The sequence below is a fragment of the Muntiacus reevesi genome, chromosome 2, assembly GCF_963930625.1.
Source record: "Muntiacus reevesi chromosome 2, mMunRee1.1, whole genome shotgun sequence".
NCBI classification, from domain to species: Eukaryota; Metazoa; Chordata; class Mammalia; order Artiodactyla; family Cervidae; genus Muntiacus; species Muntiacus reevesi.
Window position 1 is genome coordinate 215,215,321 of NC_089250.1, and position 18,419 is coordinate 215,233,739.

Here is an 18,419-nt window from a genome sequence, read left to right on the forward strand (position 1 = left end):
AACTGGGAGCAGGCATCTGGGTCTCCTGCAGAAGCTGGTAAAGGCCCAGAGTGCCAGGCCCCACCCACAGTACCTGATTCAGCAGGCAGGGTGTGGGGTGGGGGGCAGAGAATCTACACTTCTAACAAGTTCCAAAGTCAAGCTGATGCTGCTGGTCTGGCGACTGTGCTTGGCAGAAAGTGACAGGGCACAGACAGGTGTCCTCGGGGCACAGAGATGTCACATAAAGATCAAAATTTCCATCTTTTCTTTCACAATCAGGGTGTCTGTCCATACTGAATTTCCTTTCCAACGTGGCTGGCACCCCGTGGCTGCCCACTCCACCCCCAAGTGGCACTCCACCTGCCCTCATCCGAGTCCCAGTCTGGAGCCTTCAGAGCCTGGCAACGAGGCACGCAGCAGGGACTTGCGGAGCCCCCAGGCTTTCCAGACTGGCAGCGGTGGGTGCCCCCGGAAATCCTACCCAGATGACCTGTCTCCTCCCAGACTGAGACTTCCTCCAGCCCTGCAGCCCAGCTACCACCTCCAATGTTAGGCTCCTTTCCCACTGCCTCAACTCTGAAAAGCAGGGCAGCACACAGATAGGCAGGCAGGGACAGCAGGACTGAAGCCTCACTGACTATCTGCCTTCCAAAGGCAGGGTCTCTGCAACTGTTGTTAAGAGTCTCCAGCTGAACTCATCCTGAATTTAGGGTAGGCCCTAACTCCAATGACTGTGTCCTTTCAGGACAAGGAAAGGACACAGAGACGCATAGGGAAAGACCCTTCACAAGGCCTTCACAGAGCAGGGCAGCCTGGGGCAATGCAGCCATAAGCCAAGGAACACCAGGAGCCGCCAGAGGCTGGAAGAGGCAGCAAGGACCCTCCACAGAGCCTTCGGAGGGAGCAGAGCTCTGACAGCTTGATTTCAGACCTCTGACCTCCCAAACTGTGACAGAGTGCACTTCTGCTGTTTCACCAAGTTTGTGGCAATTCATTAGGATCGCCACCCCTTCTCCAGCACCTAGTTCCTTCAGAGCTCCTGATCCGCAACCCCCCACCACAGCTGGCCCACTACCCCTGTGCTCCACCTCACGCGCCATGCCCCTCTGCCAGGCCTCTTCATTCTCACCTCCATCTTCAGAAGGGACCCTCATCACCTCCTGCCTGGAAGGATGGAACAGAGACTCTCCCCAAAGCAGAGGGACTCCCAATCCCAGGTCCCACCCCAGACCACGCATCTTCCAGGGCTCCCTGCTATCTCATCAATCAGGCGCCCTTCACCCTGACTCCCACGGCCTCAGCCTCCTGAGCCCAAATGGATACCCAGCCTGGCCTCTCACCCCTGCTGCTGGGCCTCTGCGCACGCTATTCTCCTCCCTGGAAGGAGCGCCATCCTCACCTCCCCAGCTCTACGGATGCGGATCCACCCGCCTCTGAGACCATTTCAAGTGGCACCTCGCTCTACTGTTTCTCCTGCTCCCCCTACTCCTCATGACTTGGAAAATTCCAGAACACCAAGTCTGGGCCCTCCCACCTGTTCTGAACATCCTGACCCTTTGCAGTGCCCTCCACAAGGGCCGGGGAGGACCCAGCTCCTCAGCGCATCCCTCGGAGGATCAGACCCCAGATCTCATGTAAACATGAGGTTTGTAAAATGTAAAAATGTCTCAGGACCCAAACACATGGCTCCCAGCATCTAACTCCATGCCAGGTATTAGAGACGCACAAGATAGCCTAGGTCCTTGTCACCATGGCAGTGCCTCTCCAGTGGGCACGTGGGTGGCACCAGAAAAAATATGTTGAATTTGAGTCGATTAAATTGAACCCTGGAGCCTGAAGGGAGCTTGGTCTGGCCTCCCACCAGCAGGCTCGAGAGGTTTCTAGATTCTTTTTCTTTTCTGTCCTCATTTCAACTATTTTTCTTTTTCCCAACAACACTGTTCTCTTCCTGCCTTTTGATTTAGCTTTGCACGGAGGGAGAGGCAGAGGGGACAGCCTGCACTTCTCTCATGTGTCTCAGGGCCCAAACAATTTCATAAGCCCCCACCCCGGCCTGGCCACCCCCAGGGAAGCCAGAATCTCTGCACCGTACTCCGCAGCACCAGTGAGTCTGGGCAGGTGAGACCCTGCCTCCCACCCCGAGTGCCTGCCCTGTCCCCATGACCCACTGACTGTGTCCACCCACTCCAAGGCTCACAGCCACCATGCCTGTCTGAGCTGCAGATGGGGCAGACGGCGTGGGAGTCCCTGAGGGTGCCTGCCGTTAAGCTGGGAAGCATCTCAACTTCTCCCCAGGAAGAATGCCCTGGTTCCCGTGGTTACAGCAGAGTCCGGCTGCGGGCCAAGGCCTCCCCGGGCCGTCCCCACGGGCCCCCCAGCCCTGCTGGGTACTCACAGCGCAGCCAGGCGAGTCCCCGGGGCATGGCGGTGCGCTGGGTCTCGCAGAGAACAGACGTGCGTCCCCAGAGGTGTGTGTGCTCACAGAGGCCTGAGGAGGGCCTACATGGCCTCAGGTCAGCAGAGGGAGCCCGGAGTGAGGAGGGCTGGCCTCGGGGGAGTGGCCGGGTGCTGGCAGGTGCTCCGGGCAGGGCTCCCCCTTATCTGCCCGGTAGTGCGGAGGGCAGCCAGTGGGCGGCGGCCGTGGGTCCCATGGCAGCAAGACCTGGCCTGAGACGGTCGCCTCGGGGTCTTCCTTCTGAGTGGGAAGAGAGTCTCCCGCAGGCCCTGGAATCTGTGGCTGGCTTGTGCTTTCTCTGATTTCTCCGTCTGCAGCTGCTCAGTGTGAAATCTGGCTCTGGAAAGAGAAAGGAGGAGAGAGACTGATTATGTAAGAGTGGTGCTGCCACTCAGCCCCCAGCCACAGGCACGCAGAGCCTACCGCGCGGGCGGCAGCCACGGCCGGCGGGGCCCATGGGAAGGCCAGAGGCGCACCGCTCAGATGCAGGACGACAGGGCATCCACAGGGCAGCCTCAGTCCAGGAGCGAGTTCAAAGGATACAGGCGGATGGCCCGGGGCCAAAACAAAAGCAGGACCAAGGAATGAATGGGCTGTGTGGGTTAAACCCAGGGAGATTCCTGAGGGGAGATCATAGATAAACTAGATGAATGATTTAGACTGCAGGGAGATTAAAAAAAAAAAAAAAAAACAGATCATTCACCCCTCTACTCACTTTCAGGCTTAGTTCCATTCCCAATCTGCCTCCCCAAGTATGGAGTACCCAGTTAAATTTGAATTTCAGATAAATGATACAAATTTTTTTTAGTATAATTATGTCATGAATGGGGCTTCCCTGTTAGCTCAACTGGTAAAGAATCCACCTGCAGTGCAGGAGACCCCGGTTTGATTACTGGGTTGGGAAGATCCCCAGGAGGAGGGTACGGCAACCCACTCTAGTATTCTTGCCTGGAGAAGCCCCATGGACAGAGGGTCTGGCGGACTACAATCCATCAGGTGGCAAAGAGTCAGACACAACTCAAAGACAAAGCACAGCACACAGCACATGCCATGAATACTTTTTTTAGTATAAGTATATCCGAAATATTGCATGGGACATACTTATACTACAAAAATATTCACTGCTTATCTGAAATTCCAAATTAACTGGGAATCCTGTATCTTCATTTGCTAAATTTGGCAACCCTATTATAAAAATGCTGTGAGTGTTCACTATATGGTAGGCCCACAGCTAAGGCCTTTATAATCATTAAATCCTCACAACAACCTTATGGGGCCATAAAGCTTCATTTGAGGAACTCAAAGCCCAGAAAGGTTAAGACACTTGTCCAAGGCCACACAGCTTGTAAGAAGAGCAAGAGGAATTCAACCACAGCCAGCCAGTGAGTTACAGCTGGGCGTGGGGCTTGGGGCTTTCATACAGTCACCATCATTTATTCCTCACCCGGCTCTGTGAGGTATGGGCTGTTGTATCCATTTTGCAGATGAGGAAACTGAGGCTCTGCGACGCTGAGTTGGCAAGTGACAGAGCCGGCTCTGAAATTCAGCCTCTGATTTAGCTCTGTTCCACCCTGTTCCCTTCTCCCCATTGGGGAAATGGCCACAGGCTGCTGGCATGAGGGGAGAGCATGTGTGATCTGGGGGTCTTCTCCATTGTGACATCCATGGCTCCTCCATAGAATGCTGGATGGGCCGACTCACCCGTGGCGCTTCCCTGCAGGCAGGAAGGGCCTCACAGGAGAACACAGGTGTCCGTTCATCCCGTGTGAAGAGCACCCCTGAACCTCCTCCTCCTGCGACCCACACTGTTAACTTCCCTGCTGCCACAGCATCACCATAAATACTGACCAGGCTGAAACCTTTTGTCATCATTGTGTTTGCTTTATTTAGGTTTACTGAGGTAAGAACTACCCACAGCAAATTTCACCTTTTTCTAGCATACAATTCTATGGATTTCGACAAATGCACAGAGCCACGCAGCCACTGTAATAATCAAGATGTAAAACATCTCCATCCACCCAGAATGTTCCCTCCTGCCAGCCTGCGGTCAACCACTCCTCCCGCCCTGGCCCCAGGGTGGGAGGAACTATGCCTGTTCATTGACCAGCAGTTTTGCTTCCAGAGCGCCTCATAAATGCAATCACAGAGCGCGATCTGTGTCCCTTCCCTTAGCTGACTGCCATCGGGGGCTTAGCCGGGATGCTGCCCGTCTTGGTCGTCTGTTCCCTCTCCTTGCCAAGTAGTGCCCCACCGCACAGCCTCTGCTCACCAGCTGAAAGGCAGCTGGCTTGTTTTCCATTTCTGACGATTGAGAACACGACGAGGCTCCGTGGACAGGTTGTGGTGCGGATGGAGCTTCCCTTTCTCCAGGGCCGCCCTGTAACCTGGCGGTCCCGCAGCCCTTCAGATACCTCGGCCCTGCATCCTGTGCACCGGGGCCTGGACAGTGCTTCCTGCTCCTGTCCTGCTCCCACCACCAGAACAGCCGCGGATCCAGACCTCCTACACGCACGCCAGAATCTGCCTCTGCACCCCATCCATGCCCCAAAACTCTCCCAGCCAGCTCCTCATTAAGATCTCTCTCAGAAATCTCTCAGAAAGGCTCCTACCACGTACCCTGGGCCACCAGACTGGGATGGAGAAGCTGGGAAAGTGAGAAAAGGGGTCATGGTCACATTCAGGCCACACCACAGAGCCCCCCTGGGTGCCACCCACTGAAATGCGAGAGATGTGTGGAAACCAAGGCAGGCGCAAAGCGGGCGCTGCCTGATGACGCAGAAGCCGGACCCTTCTCTGGGAGCGGGAGGGTGGCACAGAGGAAGTCACCAAAGAGAGGAGCCTTGCTGAACCTTGGGAAAGCTCAAGGGTGTCTGTCTGTCTGCCTGCCTCTCTCTGCTGAGGAAGGGGACAGGGAGGAGTTAAGAATCGCCTCTGCCTCCCCAGCCCCACTCTACCCAGGGGCTTAGAAGAGTCCTATGGGAGCTCGTGCAGAGAGAACTTGGACAAGAAAACAAAAGTTGGAGTATCATTTTACACAGTTCAATAGCAAATAGCATTTTCAAAGTCACAGTAGCAAGTCAAAAGTGAATGTTAATTTAACAGAACCATGACTTATGGATCGTGGAAGGACAAAGGGCCTGGGGAGGGTGCGTATGTGTGGGGAAGGGAGGGAAGCAGTGACAGGGAGCCACACGTTCACTGGGGGGAAGTCAGCAGACAGTGCCTCAGACAAAGGAGCAAGATGAACATGTGAAAGTGAAAGTCGAAAAAATAAAAATAAAAAAAGAAAGTGAAAGTCGCTCAATCGTGTCCAACTCTTTGCACCATGGGATTCTCCAGGCCAGAATCCTGGAGCGGGCAGCCTGTCCCTGCTCCATATGTATAACTGAATCACTTTGCTGTGTGCCTGAGAGTAACACAACATTGTAAATCAATTGTACTTCAATTTAAAGGTAGAGAAAGGTATGAATGCGGGTGCGTGTGAAGAATTAGGGCCACTTTGGCAACAAGTCTATTACACCAACACAGAGCATCCTTCTTCCCAAAGAGGCCAGGCCTGACCTGAGACCCAGGGCACAGAGCGCCGGACCACTTGCCGCATCTCTAGGCAGGGCAGGGCCACAAGGGCCTCAGAGACATGCCTTGCAACCCCCTCGTCTAGATATGAAGAAACAGGGCTGACAGAGGGAGCTGTCCCAAGACTAACACCCAGTCCCACCTCCTCCTGTGAATCAAGCCACTTTGCCCTTTGAGAATGTGGGGAGGGATATTATAGCACCTAGCAGTCCTGAGCAGTGTGTCACACATGCTCAATTTAAGGAGGAAGAAGAAGAAAAACAGGACTGAGTTTAAGCCACGGGGGAATAAATAAATAAACAAACAAACAAAAGCACAAACAGGAATGATTTTCTTCTGTTTGCTCAGGGTTTATATTTCTGAATAACATTTCACCCACCACCTCTGTTCTACCAGTGAAGTGAGGAATCTAGAACCAGGGCACATGAATCACACAGGGTCCACTCTTGGCCACATCTGAGTAGTCAGTGACATCCAGAGATGTGGGCTGAGTTAGACCCTGCCTGGCCCCTTGGCTCCCATTCCCTGTTCAGTAACTACAAGTCCCATCTGCAAGGGAGGCTCTATTTCTACCTGCTTTGGTCTGGGCTGGGCCATGTGACTTGCTCTGATCAACAGGGTGTGCCTGGGCTTCCGGCTTGTCCTCTCTTGCTGCTGGGAGGGCTTCACGTCCTGTAAACAATTACAGGCTAGCTTCCTATAGGAGGCCCCAGGCATCTGAATGAGACCATCCTAAACTAGTCCGTCTGGCCCCAGTCAAGTCAGCCCAGAATCCTAGCCATCCCACAGAACTGTGAGAAATAGTCAATGTTTGTTTATTTTCAACCACTAAGCTTGGGGATAGCTTCTTACACAACAAAAGATAATTGATAAAGTCTGGAAGTGCATCATCTCTGCAAATGTTCTATAAAAATCCCATCAAGTCGAATCCAAAGCATCTTCTGGGAGTGGTTCCCGTGGCTTCTCTCCTCTGAATGAAACGCAGAAGCCTGTTGGCAAAGGTGTGCTTTCACTGCCCTAGGGCTCAGCTCAGAATCTTCTATTAGAAGATGAACTCTCTGGAATTCTGTACTAATCAATACTTTTGCCCCTCTGCTTATTTGATGTATTTTTGAAACAGTATTATAGCATTGTTAAACAAACCAAACAAGGTAGAATAGAATAGTATAATGGACCCTCATACAGCCACTGTCAAAGTCACTCAGTCATGTCTGACTCTTTGAGACTCCATGGACTGTAGCCTGCCAGGCTCCTCTGTCCATGGGATTCTCCAGGCCAGAATACTGGAGTGGGTAGCCGTTCCCTTCTCCAGGGGATCTTCCCAACCCAGGAATCAAACTCAGGTCTCCCGCATTGCAGGAGGCTTCTTTACCAGCTGAGCCACCAGGGAAGGCCCATATAGCCATTATTCAGCTTCTAAAATTATCAACACTCTGTCATTCCCATTTCACCCATCCTCTAAATTTTGCCCTAGAGTATTTTTAAACAAATCCCAGACATGCCATTTTACCCGTGTGTTAAGATTTTTTAAAAATTACTATTATTGCACATTTCCAAACCAATAATCTCTTATATTGGGCTTCCCAGGTGGTGCTACTGATAAAGAACCTGCCTGCCAATGCTGGAGACATAAGAGACACAGGTTTGATCCCTGAGTCAGGAAGATCCCCTGGAGGAGGGCATGCCACCCACTCCAGTATTCTTGCCTGGAAAAGCCCATGGACAAAGGAGCCTAGTGGGCTACAGTCCATCAGGTGGCAAAGAGTCAGACACAACTGAAGCTACTTAGTATACACACACAATCCCTTATCATCTAACACAGAATCCATGTTCAAGTAAATGCACATATATAAACCCCACAGTTAATTTACTACAAAGGTTCAAAGAACTTACAACAGAGAAAGGATAGTTTCTTCAATACATGGAGTTGGGGGGACTTCCCTGGTGATCCAGTGGTCAGGAATCTGCCCTGCAACGCAGGAGACTCAGGTTTGATCCCTGGTCGGGGAACTAAGCTCCCACATGCTGTGGAGCAACTAAGCCTGAGCGCCACAATGAAAGATCCCACGTGCCTGCAACTAAGACCCGACGCAACCAAATAAATAAAATTTTAAAAAAAGAAATAAATGGAGCTGGGAAAACTGGACAGCCACATGCAAAAAAAAAAAAAAAAGAGAGAGAGAGAGAAACTACACTATTTCACACCATTCACAAAAGTCAGCCCAAAATGGATTAAAGATATGAATGTAAGACCTGAAACCATAAGACTCCTAGAAGAAACCATAGGTAGCATATATATTTTTTAATCTATTTGTTTATTTGGCTGCATCGGATCTCAGTTGTGGCGCGTGGGATCTCACCACAGCAGGCGGGATCTTTTGTTACAGCAGACTCAGTGGTTGCAGTGAGCAGACTTAGTTGCCCCATGGCAGGTGGGATCTTAGTTCCCTGACCAGGGCTGAACCTGAGTCTCCTACGTTGGAACGCAGATTCTTAACCACTGTACCACAATGTAAGTCCTGTCAGTATACTCTTTGAAAACAGTTTTAACAATATCTTTCTAGATATGTCTCCCCAGGCAAGGGAAATAAAAGCAAAAAATAAACAAATGGCACGGTGTCAAACTAAAAAGCTTCCACACAGCAAAGGAAACAACCAACAAAATAAAAAGACAACTTGCCGAATGGGAGAAGATATTTGTAAATTGCATATCCACTAAGGGGTTAATATGCATTACAAAGAATGCACACGACTGAACAACAGCTAAACAACCTGATTGAAAACTAGGCAGAGGATGGGACCTCCCTGGCTGTTCAGTGGTTAGGGCTTTGTACTTCCATTACATGGGGAGTGGGGTTGTTCCTTAGTCGGGGGATAAAAACTCTGCATGCTGCCCAGTGCAGCCAGAAATTTTAAAAAAAAAGGGTAGAGGAGTTGAACAGACATTTTTCCAAGGAAGACATACAGATGGCCAACAGGCACATGAAAAGATATCAAAACCACAGCAAGATACCATCTCACACCTGTTAGAACTGCTATCATCAAGTAGGGAAGAAACAACAAGCCTTGGGGAGGCTGTGGGAAAAAACCCTCATATACGGTTAGTGGAATTGTAAACTAGAGCAGCCAGTATGGGAAACAGTAGAGAGGTTTCTCAAATATTAAGGACAGAACTACCACATGACATAGCTATTTCACTTCTGTGTATTTATCCAAAGAATATGAAAACATTACTTTGAAAAGATACATACACCCCTATGTCCATCACAGCATTATTTTAAACAGTCAAGATATGGAAATAACCTAAGTGACTATCCATGGCTGAATGGATAGAGAAAATGGAATATTACTCCGCCATTAAAAAGATTAAATCTCGGGAAATTCCCTGGTGGTCCAGTGGTTGGGACTCTGTGCTTCCACTGCAGGAGACATGGGTTCAATCTCTGGTCAGGGAGCTAAGATTCTGCAAGACTGAAAACACAGCCAAAAAATTAAAAAATAAAAAGATGAACTCTTGCCATCGTGACAACAGGAATGCACCTTCAGGGCATCATGCTAAATGAAATAAGTCAGAGAAATATACTATATGATTTTGCTCACACTGAATTTAAAAAACAAGTGGAGAAACCAAACTGAACAAAAGCAAACATGTAGAGGCAAAACAGAGTAGTGGTTACCAGAGGGGAAAGGGTGAGAAGGGCAAAATAAGCAACATATGGTATAAGTGTATGGCTGGCAACTGGTGGTGGGATGAAACTAAATTTTTGGTAGTGAGCAGGCTGTGGTGTATATAGAAGTAGAAATATAATGTTGTACACATGAAACATATACTCATACACCAATGTTACCTCGATAAAAAGATCAATTTAAAAAAAGAATCCATATTCAATTTTCCTTATTTAAAAAATGTCTTTTTAAAAGTTGCCTTATAACACTGAAACATACATATTACCATATGTAAAATAGAAAGTCAGTGAGAATTTGTTGTATGACACAGGGAGCTCAAATCCAAAGCTCTGTGACCACCTAGAGGGGTGGGATATAGGTATACCTATGACTGATTCATGTTGATATAGGGCAGAAACCAACACAATATTGTAAAGCAATTACCCTCCAATTAAAAATTAAAAACAACTTTAAAAAGTTGCTTTATTCATGTGAATGTATGGCAAAACCCACCACAACATTGTAAAGTAATTAGCCTCCAATTAAAATAAGTTTTTAAAAAGTTGCTTTGAATCAAGAGCCCAGTAATTTGGTCCACTGATTGATGTGTCTCTATGTCTTTTTCCTTTCTTTTACTTTTTTAAAAATATTAAGATATAAATCCTTAAAAAAAAAAAAAAAAAAGATATAACTCCTTGCAATCTGCAAGGAGTTCAACCAGTCAGTTCTAAAGGAAATCAGTTCTGAGTATTCACTGGAAGGACTGATGCTGAAGCTGAAGCTCCAATACTTTGACCACCTGATGCAAAGAACTGATTCATTGGAAAAGACCCTGATGCTGGGAAAGATTGAAGGCAGGAGGAGAAGGGGACAACAGGATGAGATGGTTGGGTGGCATCACTGACCTAATGGACACGAATTTGAGTAAGCTCCTGGAGTTGGTGGATTTGCATATTCTGGACATTTCATGTAAATAAAATCTTACGTGATCCTTTGTGACTGGCTTCTGTGAAAGAAGCATATTTTCAGGGTTCATTCATCTTGTAAACTGAATGTTTGTGTTCCCCTCCCCCACAAATTCCTACGTTGATGCTCTAACCCCCATTGTGATGGTATTTGGAAATGCATCTTAGTGAGGTAATCAACATTGGATGAGATCATGAAGCTGGGGCCCTCATGATAGGATTAGTGCCCTTAAAAGAAGACCAGAGAGCTTGCCGCTCTCTCTCTCCGTGATCCCATAAAGAGGCAGTCACATGAGCACACAACCAGAAGGTGGCTGTCTGCAACCCAAGAGGAGAGTCCTCAACAGAAACCAATCAAGCTGGTACTCTAATCTTGGACTTCAACCCTCAAAACTGTGAGAAAATAAATTTCTGTTATTTAAGCCACCCAGTCTACGGTATTTTATTATGAGAGTCTGAGTAGGCTAAGACAGTACTTCAAATCATTTTTTTTTAAATAAGGGTAAAACATTTTATTCCCTTAAATTTTTAATAAATTTAAACAGTAAGACAAAAATTCACACAGTTTCCCTGTTTACTCTCTGCCTCCCTCCTCAGACGGTAAAGCATCTGCCTACAATGCGGGAGACCTGGGTTTGATCCCTGGGTCAGGAATATCCCTTGGAGAAGGAAACAGCAACCCACTCCAGTATTCTTGCCTGGGAAATCCCATGGACAGAGGAGCCTGGTAGGCTGCAGTCCATGGGGTCGCAAAGAGTCACCCGACTCTTTGAAAGTGAGTGGCTTCCCTTTTCCCTCCCCTACCTGCAGTGTTTAGTCTGGCTCCCTTTCTGTCACCCTTCTCACACAGGCACAGGGTATCCAACTAAGAAAACAAAACTAAGCCAAGTATATGGAGACATGATGAAGGAAGGAGGTGACATGCGTCCACATTCAAGGTGAAACTGGGAAAGCCTGCATTTTCTGGGCCCCAAACAGTGTCATTAGTCAAACTGAAAAGAAAAAAAGAAAATCCCTGGACCAGAAGTTTCAAAGCTCCCAGGACCCCCAAAGAATGCCTTGAACTCCCAAATTCCGAATTTATACCCACCCCCACCTTCTTTAGATAACCATGCTTGTTTTCTATGTTTGTGAGTCTGTTTCTGTTTTGCAAATAAGTTCATTCATATTTTAGATTCCACATATATGTGATATATGTGTTATGGTATTTGTCTTTCTCTTTCTGATTTATTTCACTTAGTATGATAATCTTTAGGTCCATCCAGTTGCTGAAGATAGCATTATTTCACTTTTATGGCTGAGTAGTATTCCATTATAGGTCATTTTACATATAATTCCATTGTATACATATATATATATGTATAACAAAAATTCACAAGCAATCTCCCTATTCAGTCTATGTCTTCCTCCCCTACCTGCAATCTTCAGTCTATATGTGATATAAATATATATCTTCTTCATCAATTCATCTGTCAACGGACATTTAGGTTGCTTTCATGCTTTGGCTATTGTAAACAGTGCTGCTATGAACATTGGGGTGCATGTATCTTTTTGAATTAGAGTTTTCTCTGGGTATATGCCCAGGAGTGGGCTTGCTAGATCATATGATAGTTCTATTTTTTTTTTCCTTCTTAAAAATTCTATTTATTTATTTATGGCTGTGCTGGGTCTTCATTGCTGCAAGCAGGCCTTCTCTAGTTGTGGCGAGCGGGGGCTACTCTCCAGTTGCAATGCACAGAGGCGTCTCCTGTTGTGGAACATGGGTTCTGGGCTCAAGGGCTCAGTAGTCGTAGCTCACAGACGGCAGCTCAGACTCATAACCGTGGTGTGCGGGGCTAGCTGCTCTGCAGTATGTGGGATCTTCCCAGGCCAGGGATCAGACCTGTGTCCCCTGCATTGGCAGGTGGATTCTTCACCAGTGCACCACCAAGGAAGTCCCATTTTTAGTTTTTTGAGGAATCTCTACACAGTTTTTCTAGCAGGTATACCAATTTACATTCTCACCAACTGTATAGGTCTGTTATTCAGAGACTTTTTAATGATGACTATTCTGACTGGTATCAAGTAATACCTCATTGCAGTTTTGATCTACATTTCTCTAATAATTAGTGATGCTAAGCATCTTTACATATGTCTATTGTCCATCTGTATGTCTCATTTGGAGAAATGTCTATTTAGGTCTTTTGCCCATTTTTTGATTGGGTTTTTTGGGGTTTTTGAGCTGTATGAACTATTTGTCTGTTTTGGACATTTGTATGCTTTGAACACGTATGTTAGTTTCTTGTATTTGTGGGTCTGTCCCCAGAGTTTCTCTGCACAGTTCATATGCTAGCTTGTAGTCTCTTTCTTTAAATGTTGTATTCCCATTACCTTTTTTGTGTGCTCTTTGGCATTTCTACAAACAATGCAGGTGTCCTCATGGTCAAGAGCCATCCTGAGAGGCTGTACAAAAAACCAAACCACTTCCTCAGTGCAACCTTCATAATAACATACAGAGCAGCTGCAAAGGTGAGATCCATTTGCAAAATACTACTGGTCACATATTGGGCTTCTGGATAACCACTCAGACTGCTAAATATTCTTTGATGATTCTGAAGCAGTGGCAGGCAGGGGCAAATTCTAGGGCACAGTCCATACAGGAAACAAACTCCCCAAAATCCTGATTCTCAAAGTCTGTTCCTGCTGTTTTCTCATCTTCTGTGCCTGTATTAGCATTCCTGAACTTCTGTTGTGCCTGAGCATGTTCGTAAAGTTCTAGTGCTCGCCAGCAACGGCAAGGTGCCGCCAAGGCATTCCCTAGAGGCAGGTGGTAACTGCCCTCTCATAGAAGTCCCTGGGTGGAACTGTCACACAACCTCACTCACTGCTGTGCGTCTCCAAGAGCTTTCTGGAACCCTTTGATCATCATCTAGATGACTGCCCAACCCCCGTAACAGCTAGCATTTTTAAGGAAACGTATCTACATACAGTAGCTATAAGCAACACTGTACTCTTTCTTGACATAGTATGCACCTTCTTGCTTCTTGAAAGACTCCGCTGCCCTCCTAGTTTCTTCGTGGTTGAGCAGTTCTGGCTCCTTCGCTGCTCTCACCACATCGCACTCAGTAGTGGTCACCGTCTTACCACCGGGACCAGTATCTTCATTCCTTTTTATTGTCATATAATATTCCAAATGTACTGATATACCACATCTTCTTTATCCATTCATCAGCTGATAGGCATTTGGGTTGTTTTCATTTTTTTTTTTTTTTACTTCTATGAGTTACACTGCTAAGAATACTTGTGTATAAGTTTTTGTGTTGGTGTATGTTTTCAGTTCTCCTGGGTATATTTGTAGGAATGCAGTTGCTGGGTCATATGGCTGCTCATGGTTAAATTTTGAGGAAATGTCAGTCAGCTTTCCAAAACAGCTATACCATTTTATAGTCCCACCATCAATGCATGATGGTTTTGATTTCTCTGTATCCTCACAGATACTTGTTAATATCACTTTCCTGATAATGTCCCCTGAGGCACAAAACTTTTTAAATTTGAGGAAGCCCAATTTACCTTTTTTTTTGTTTGTTTTTGATTGCTTGTGCTTTTGGTGTCATATCTAAGAAAAAGTGTCTAACCCAAGGGCACAAAGATATACATGCTTTATTCTAAGACTTTTATAGTTATAGCTCTTGCATTTAGGTCTTTGATCCATTTGGAACTGATTTTTGTATATGGTGTGAGGCAAGAGCCCAACTTCACTCTTTTGCATATTACTATCCAGCAGTCCCTGCACTAGTTTTTAAAAGATGATTCTTTCTCCACTGAATAGTCTTAGCACCCTTACTATATTTCAGTTGACCATAAATACATGGGTAGATATGGATTTATTTCTGGACTCTCAATTCTACTCCACTGATGTATTATGTATATCTTTTTTTTTCATGGTCATGCCACACAGCTTGTGGTATCTTAGTTCTCTGACCTAGGATTGAACCTGACTCCGGCAGTGAAAGAGTCAAGTCCTAACGCTTGGAGAGCCAGAGAATGCCCTATTTTTATATCATTATGCCAAAACCACTCTGTCTTGATTTCTGTAGCTTTATGGTACATTTTGAACAATTTTAAGACATTTTAATCTATAATAATTTATTCTTCCCTTTCTGTTTTTATTGAAGAAACTGAGTCACTTGTCCTATAGACTTCCCACATTCTGGATTTGTATAATTGCACCCCTGCAATGTCATTTAACATATTTATCTCTGTAATTATAATATTTGCATCAGGAAGCTTCACTGGGCTCAGGCATAATTTTCATAGGAGGTGTTGCACTATATCAGGAGACAGAGAAGCTTTGTTTGCCCCACTTCAAAGTGCGAATGTCATGTTCTTTCTCCATGATCCATCCATTATAAAGTTTTCCATCATCGTTTTACCTTTCATCACATACTCAGGATGACAGCCTTGATCCACTGTTTTCTTAGGTGGTGACTTTCTATCTTCTCTTCTACATATATTGCTGTGATTCTTTTATAAAGTAGAATATTCCTTCCTCATCTATTTTCTTAAGATGTGGTCTGGGTAGAAAAAGCAGAATAAAAGCTTGACTCTTGACCCAGGGGCACCAAGGCATGAGTGACGATCACCACTAGGCAGAGTTCTCTCTGATGCGGGAGCCACCGCTATTGCCACCAGGAGATTCTTGTCAGGATGATGAAACTGTTCATTGGAAATTTGTCCTAGGAGGCCACAGAGCAGGAGATCCGCTCACTCTTCGAACAGTGTTGGAAGGTGCTGGAGTGTGACAGCATTAAGAACTATGGCTTTGCGCATGCAGAGTACAAGACAGCAGCTGAGGATGCCATACACAACCGGTACCACTGCTGACTGCATGTGGGTGAACAGCAAGGTGAAAACCAGCCAGGACAAGAGCAAAGCATCAACAAAGTTGCATGTAGGCAATATCAGTCCTATTTGTACCAACCAATAGCTTCAAGCCAAGTTTGAGGAGTATGGTCCAGGCATCAAATATGATGACATTGTGAGAGATTATGCCTTTGTACACATGGAGTGGGCAGAGGATGCGGTGGAGGCTGACAGGGGCCTTGATAGTTTCCAGGCAAAAAGAATTCATGTGCAATTGTCCACCAGTTGCTATGGACTGCCCCTGGGATGGGAGACTGGAGTGGCTGCTGTCAGTGTGGGAAAGAGGGGCACCGGTCAAAAGAGTGCCCAACAGGCCGTACGGGTCGCGTGGCGGACTTTACCAAGCAATTATAATGAACAGAATGAAGCAGTGTGCGCAGCTTACACCATGGGCTGTGGGGAATCCATTTATTACAACGATGCTATCCTCCAGAGCACCTGACTACTGCAAGCGTTCCTGAGTTCACTTTCATGAGGCAGCAGTGGCGGCAGCAGCGTCTCCACACGACTACACAGAGCAGACCATGTCCCATCTGCCTCAAGTCCAGAACATAGCTGTGACCCGCCGCCTCAGCTCCACTTCTGTTGATCCCGACAGACAGACACCTGTTGCCACACTCAGGCACTGCTGCCACCACTGCCCACCACTTCCTCCTGAGATGGAGGGGACAGGAGCCCCCTGCGTCCTGCAGCAGGGCTGTGCGCCCCACAGGTGGAGAGGGCCACGGTTACGGGCTAGAGAGTGAGCTGTCTCAAGCTTCCGCAGAGGCATGCAATTCTCTGTGGCATGGCCCAGTACGAACGAACGGGAGCCATATGTGGGCTGAGCTGGGTACTCAGCCTTTGAAAAACTGGAGGTAGGATAACTGCAGACTGCAGATCCTCACACTGTTGTCACATAGGAGAATTTGCTCCGCATGGTCCCCCGTGTGGACATGTTTCCACCGCTTCATGTCTCAGTAAACAGAGGAGTTTGTGACCAACCATGTTTTCTTTCTTTTTTAAAAAAGCTTTTATCTGTTGTTGTTTATGTATTTTGGCTGCCCCGGGTCTTCACTGCCATGTGGGTTTTCTCCAGTTGTGGCGAACAGGGGCTCCTCTTCGTTGTGGTGTGTGGGCTACTCATTGCGGCGGCTTCTCTTGTGGAGCTCGGGCTCTGGAGTGCAGACTTCAACAGTGGTGGCTTCTGGGCTCCAGAGCACAGGCTCAGGAGCTGTGGGTCAGGGGCTTAGCTGCTCTGTGGTAGCACATGGAATCTTCCGAGACCAGAGAAAGAACCTGGGTCCCCTGCATTGGCAGGTAGATTCTCAACCAGGGAAGTCTCTTTGTTTTCTTTTTAATTCTTCTAAGCTGACTTTTTTCTTTTCTCCTGGTACCAGTCCCTGTAGCCTTTCACTCTGACCCTTATATTCTCAGCCTTTGAGCATCCCTAGGTAGGGATTTTGCTGGCATCCCCTTTCTCCCATACAGTAGAATCTCTCTTATCTTGCTTTCCTTAGATGTTAAACCCTTCTCCCTGTCTACCTGCAATATCTCCTTTCCCTTTAAAATGACATGTAGAGGCAAGCAACCTTTTTACTTTTCTATGTTAGCTCTGAACTCTAGCATTGAAGCTAATCCTCTGAAACTGCTAGGACAATTGGGGTTTTGGCTGTTGTTGTTGTTGTTTTTATGTGACCTGTGATTGTGGCATAACATTACCTGAAATTCAGCCTTGTCTTACTCCACTTTAAAAATATATATATTTTGACAAATAAATATTTATAACACTTTAAGAAAAGTATGATTCGTTTTCTTTACTTACCAGCTTTCAGAATGAGTTGCCTAACAGCTTCCAAAGGTAATTAATGATGATTTTTCAGTTATCACCTTGAGTTCATTAATTTTTAAAATTTTTGTATTTCAATCCATTAAAGTCAGGTTCAGTCAGTCAGTTCAGTCACTCAGTCATGTCCAATTCTTTGCAACCCCATGGAGTGCAGCAGGCCAGGCTTCCCTGTCCATCACCAACTCCCGGAGCTTACTCAAACTCATGTCCATCAAGTCGGTGATGCCATCCAACCATCTCATCCTCTGTCCTCCCCTTCTCCTGCCACCTTCAATCTTTCCGGCCTCAGGGTCTTTTCCAATGAGTCAGTTCTTCACATCAGGTGGCCAGAGTATTGGAGTTTCAGCTTCAGCATCATTCCTTCCAATGAATATTCAGGACTAATTTCCTTTAGGAGCGACTGGCTGGATCTCCCTGGAGTCCAAGGGACTCTCAAGAGTCTTCTCCAATGCCACAGTTCAAATGTCTTCGGCGCTCAGCTTTCTTTATAGTCCAGCTCTCACATCCATATATGACTACTGGAAAAACCATAGCTTTGACTAGATGGACCTATGTTGGCAAAGTAATGTCTCTGCTTTTTAGTATGCTGTCTAGGTTGGTGATAGCTTTTCTTCCAAGGAGCAAGCATCTTTTAATTTCACGGCTGCAGTCACCATCTGCTGTGATCTTGGAGCCCAAAATAATAAAGTCTCTCACTGTTTCCATTGTTTCCCCATCTATTTGCCATGAAATGATGGGACCAGATGCCATGATCAGTTTTCTGAATGTTGAGTTTTAAGCCAGTTTTTTCACTCTCTTCTTTCACTTTCATTAAGAGGCCCTTTAGTTCCTCTTCACTTTCTGTCATAAAGGTGGTGTCATCTGTATTTCTGAGGTTATTGATATTTCTCCCAGCAATCTTGATTCCAGCTTGTGCTTCATCCAGCCCAGCATTTCTCATGATGTACTCTGCATACAAGTTAAATAAGCAGAGTAACAATATATAGCCTTGATGTACTCCTTTCCCGATTTGGAACCAGTCTGTTGTTCCACATCCAGTTCGAAC

The 18,419-nt window shown here is 46.6% G+C and overlaps 1 protein-coding gene and 2 pseudogenes across 4 annotated transcripts in view; 1 reads left to right on the forward strand and 2 right to left on the reverse strand.

Annotated features, from left to right (window-relative positions):
• The window catches only part of IL34 (interleukin 34), a 61,400-nt gene that overhangs the window by 7,828 nt on the left and 35,153 nt on the right, over positions 1–18,419 (reverse strand). For all 4 annotated transcript variants that reach the window (XM_065924977.1, XM_065924974.1, XM_065924973.1 and 1 more), the window contains one exon: positions 2,378–2,776. In XM_065924977.1, the coding sequence (XP_065781049.1) occupies positions 2,378–2,405 (28 nt within the window). In that variant the 5' untranslated portion in view covers positions 2,406–2,776. The remainder of the gene's footprint in view (positions 1–2,377; positions 2,777–18,419) is intronic.
• Positions 2,492–13,804, reverse strand: LOC136157423 (dnaJ homolog subfamily C member 7 pseudogene; annotated as a pseudogene).
• LOC136157424 (RNA-binding protein 4B pseudogene) lies at positions 15,331–16,412 on the forward strand (annotated as a pseudogene).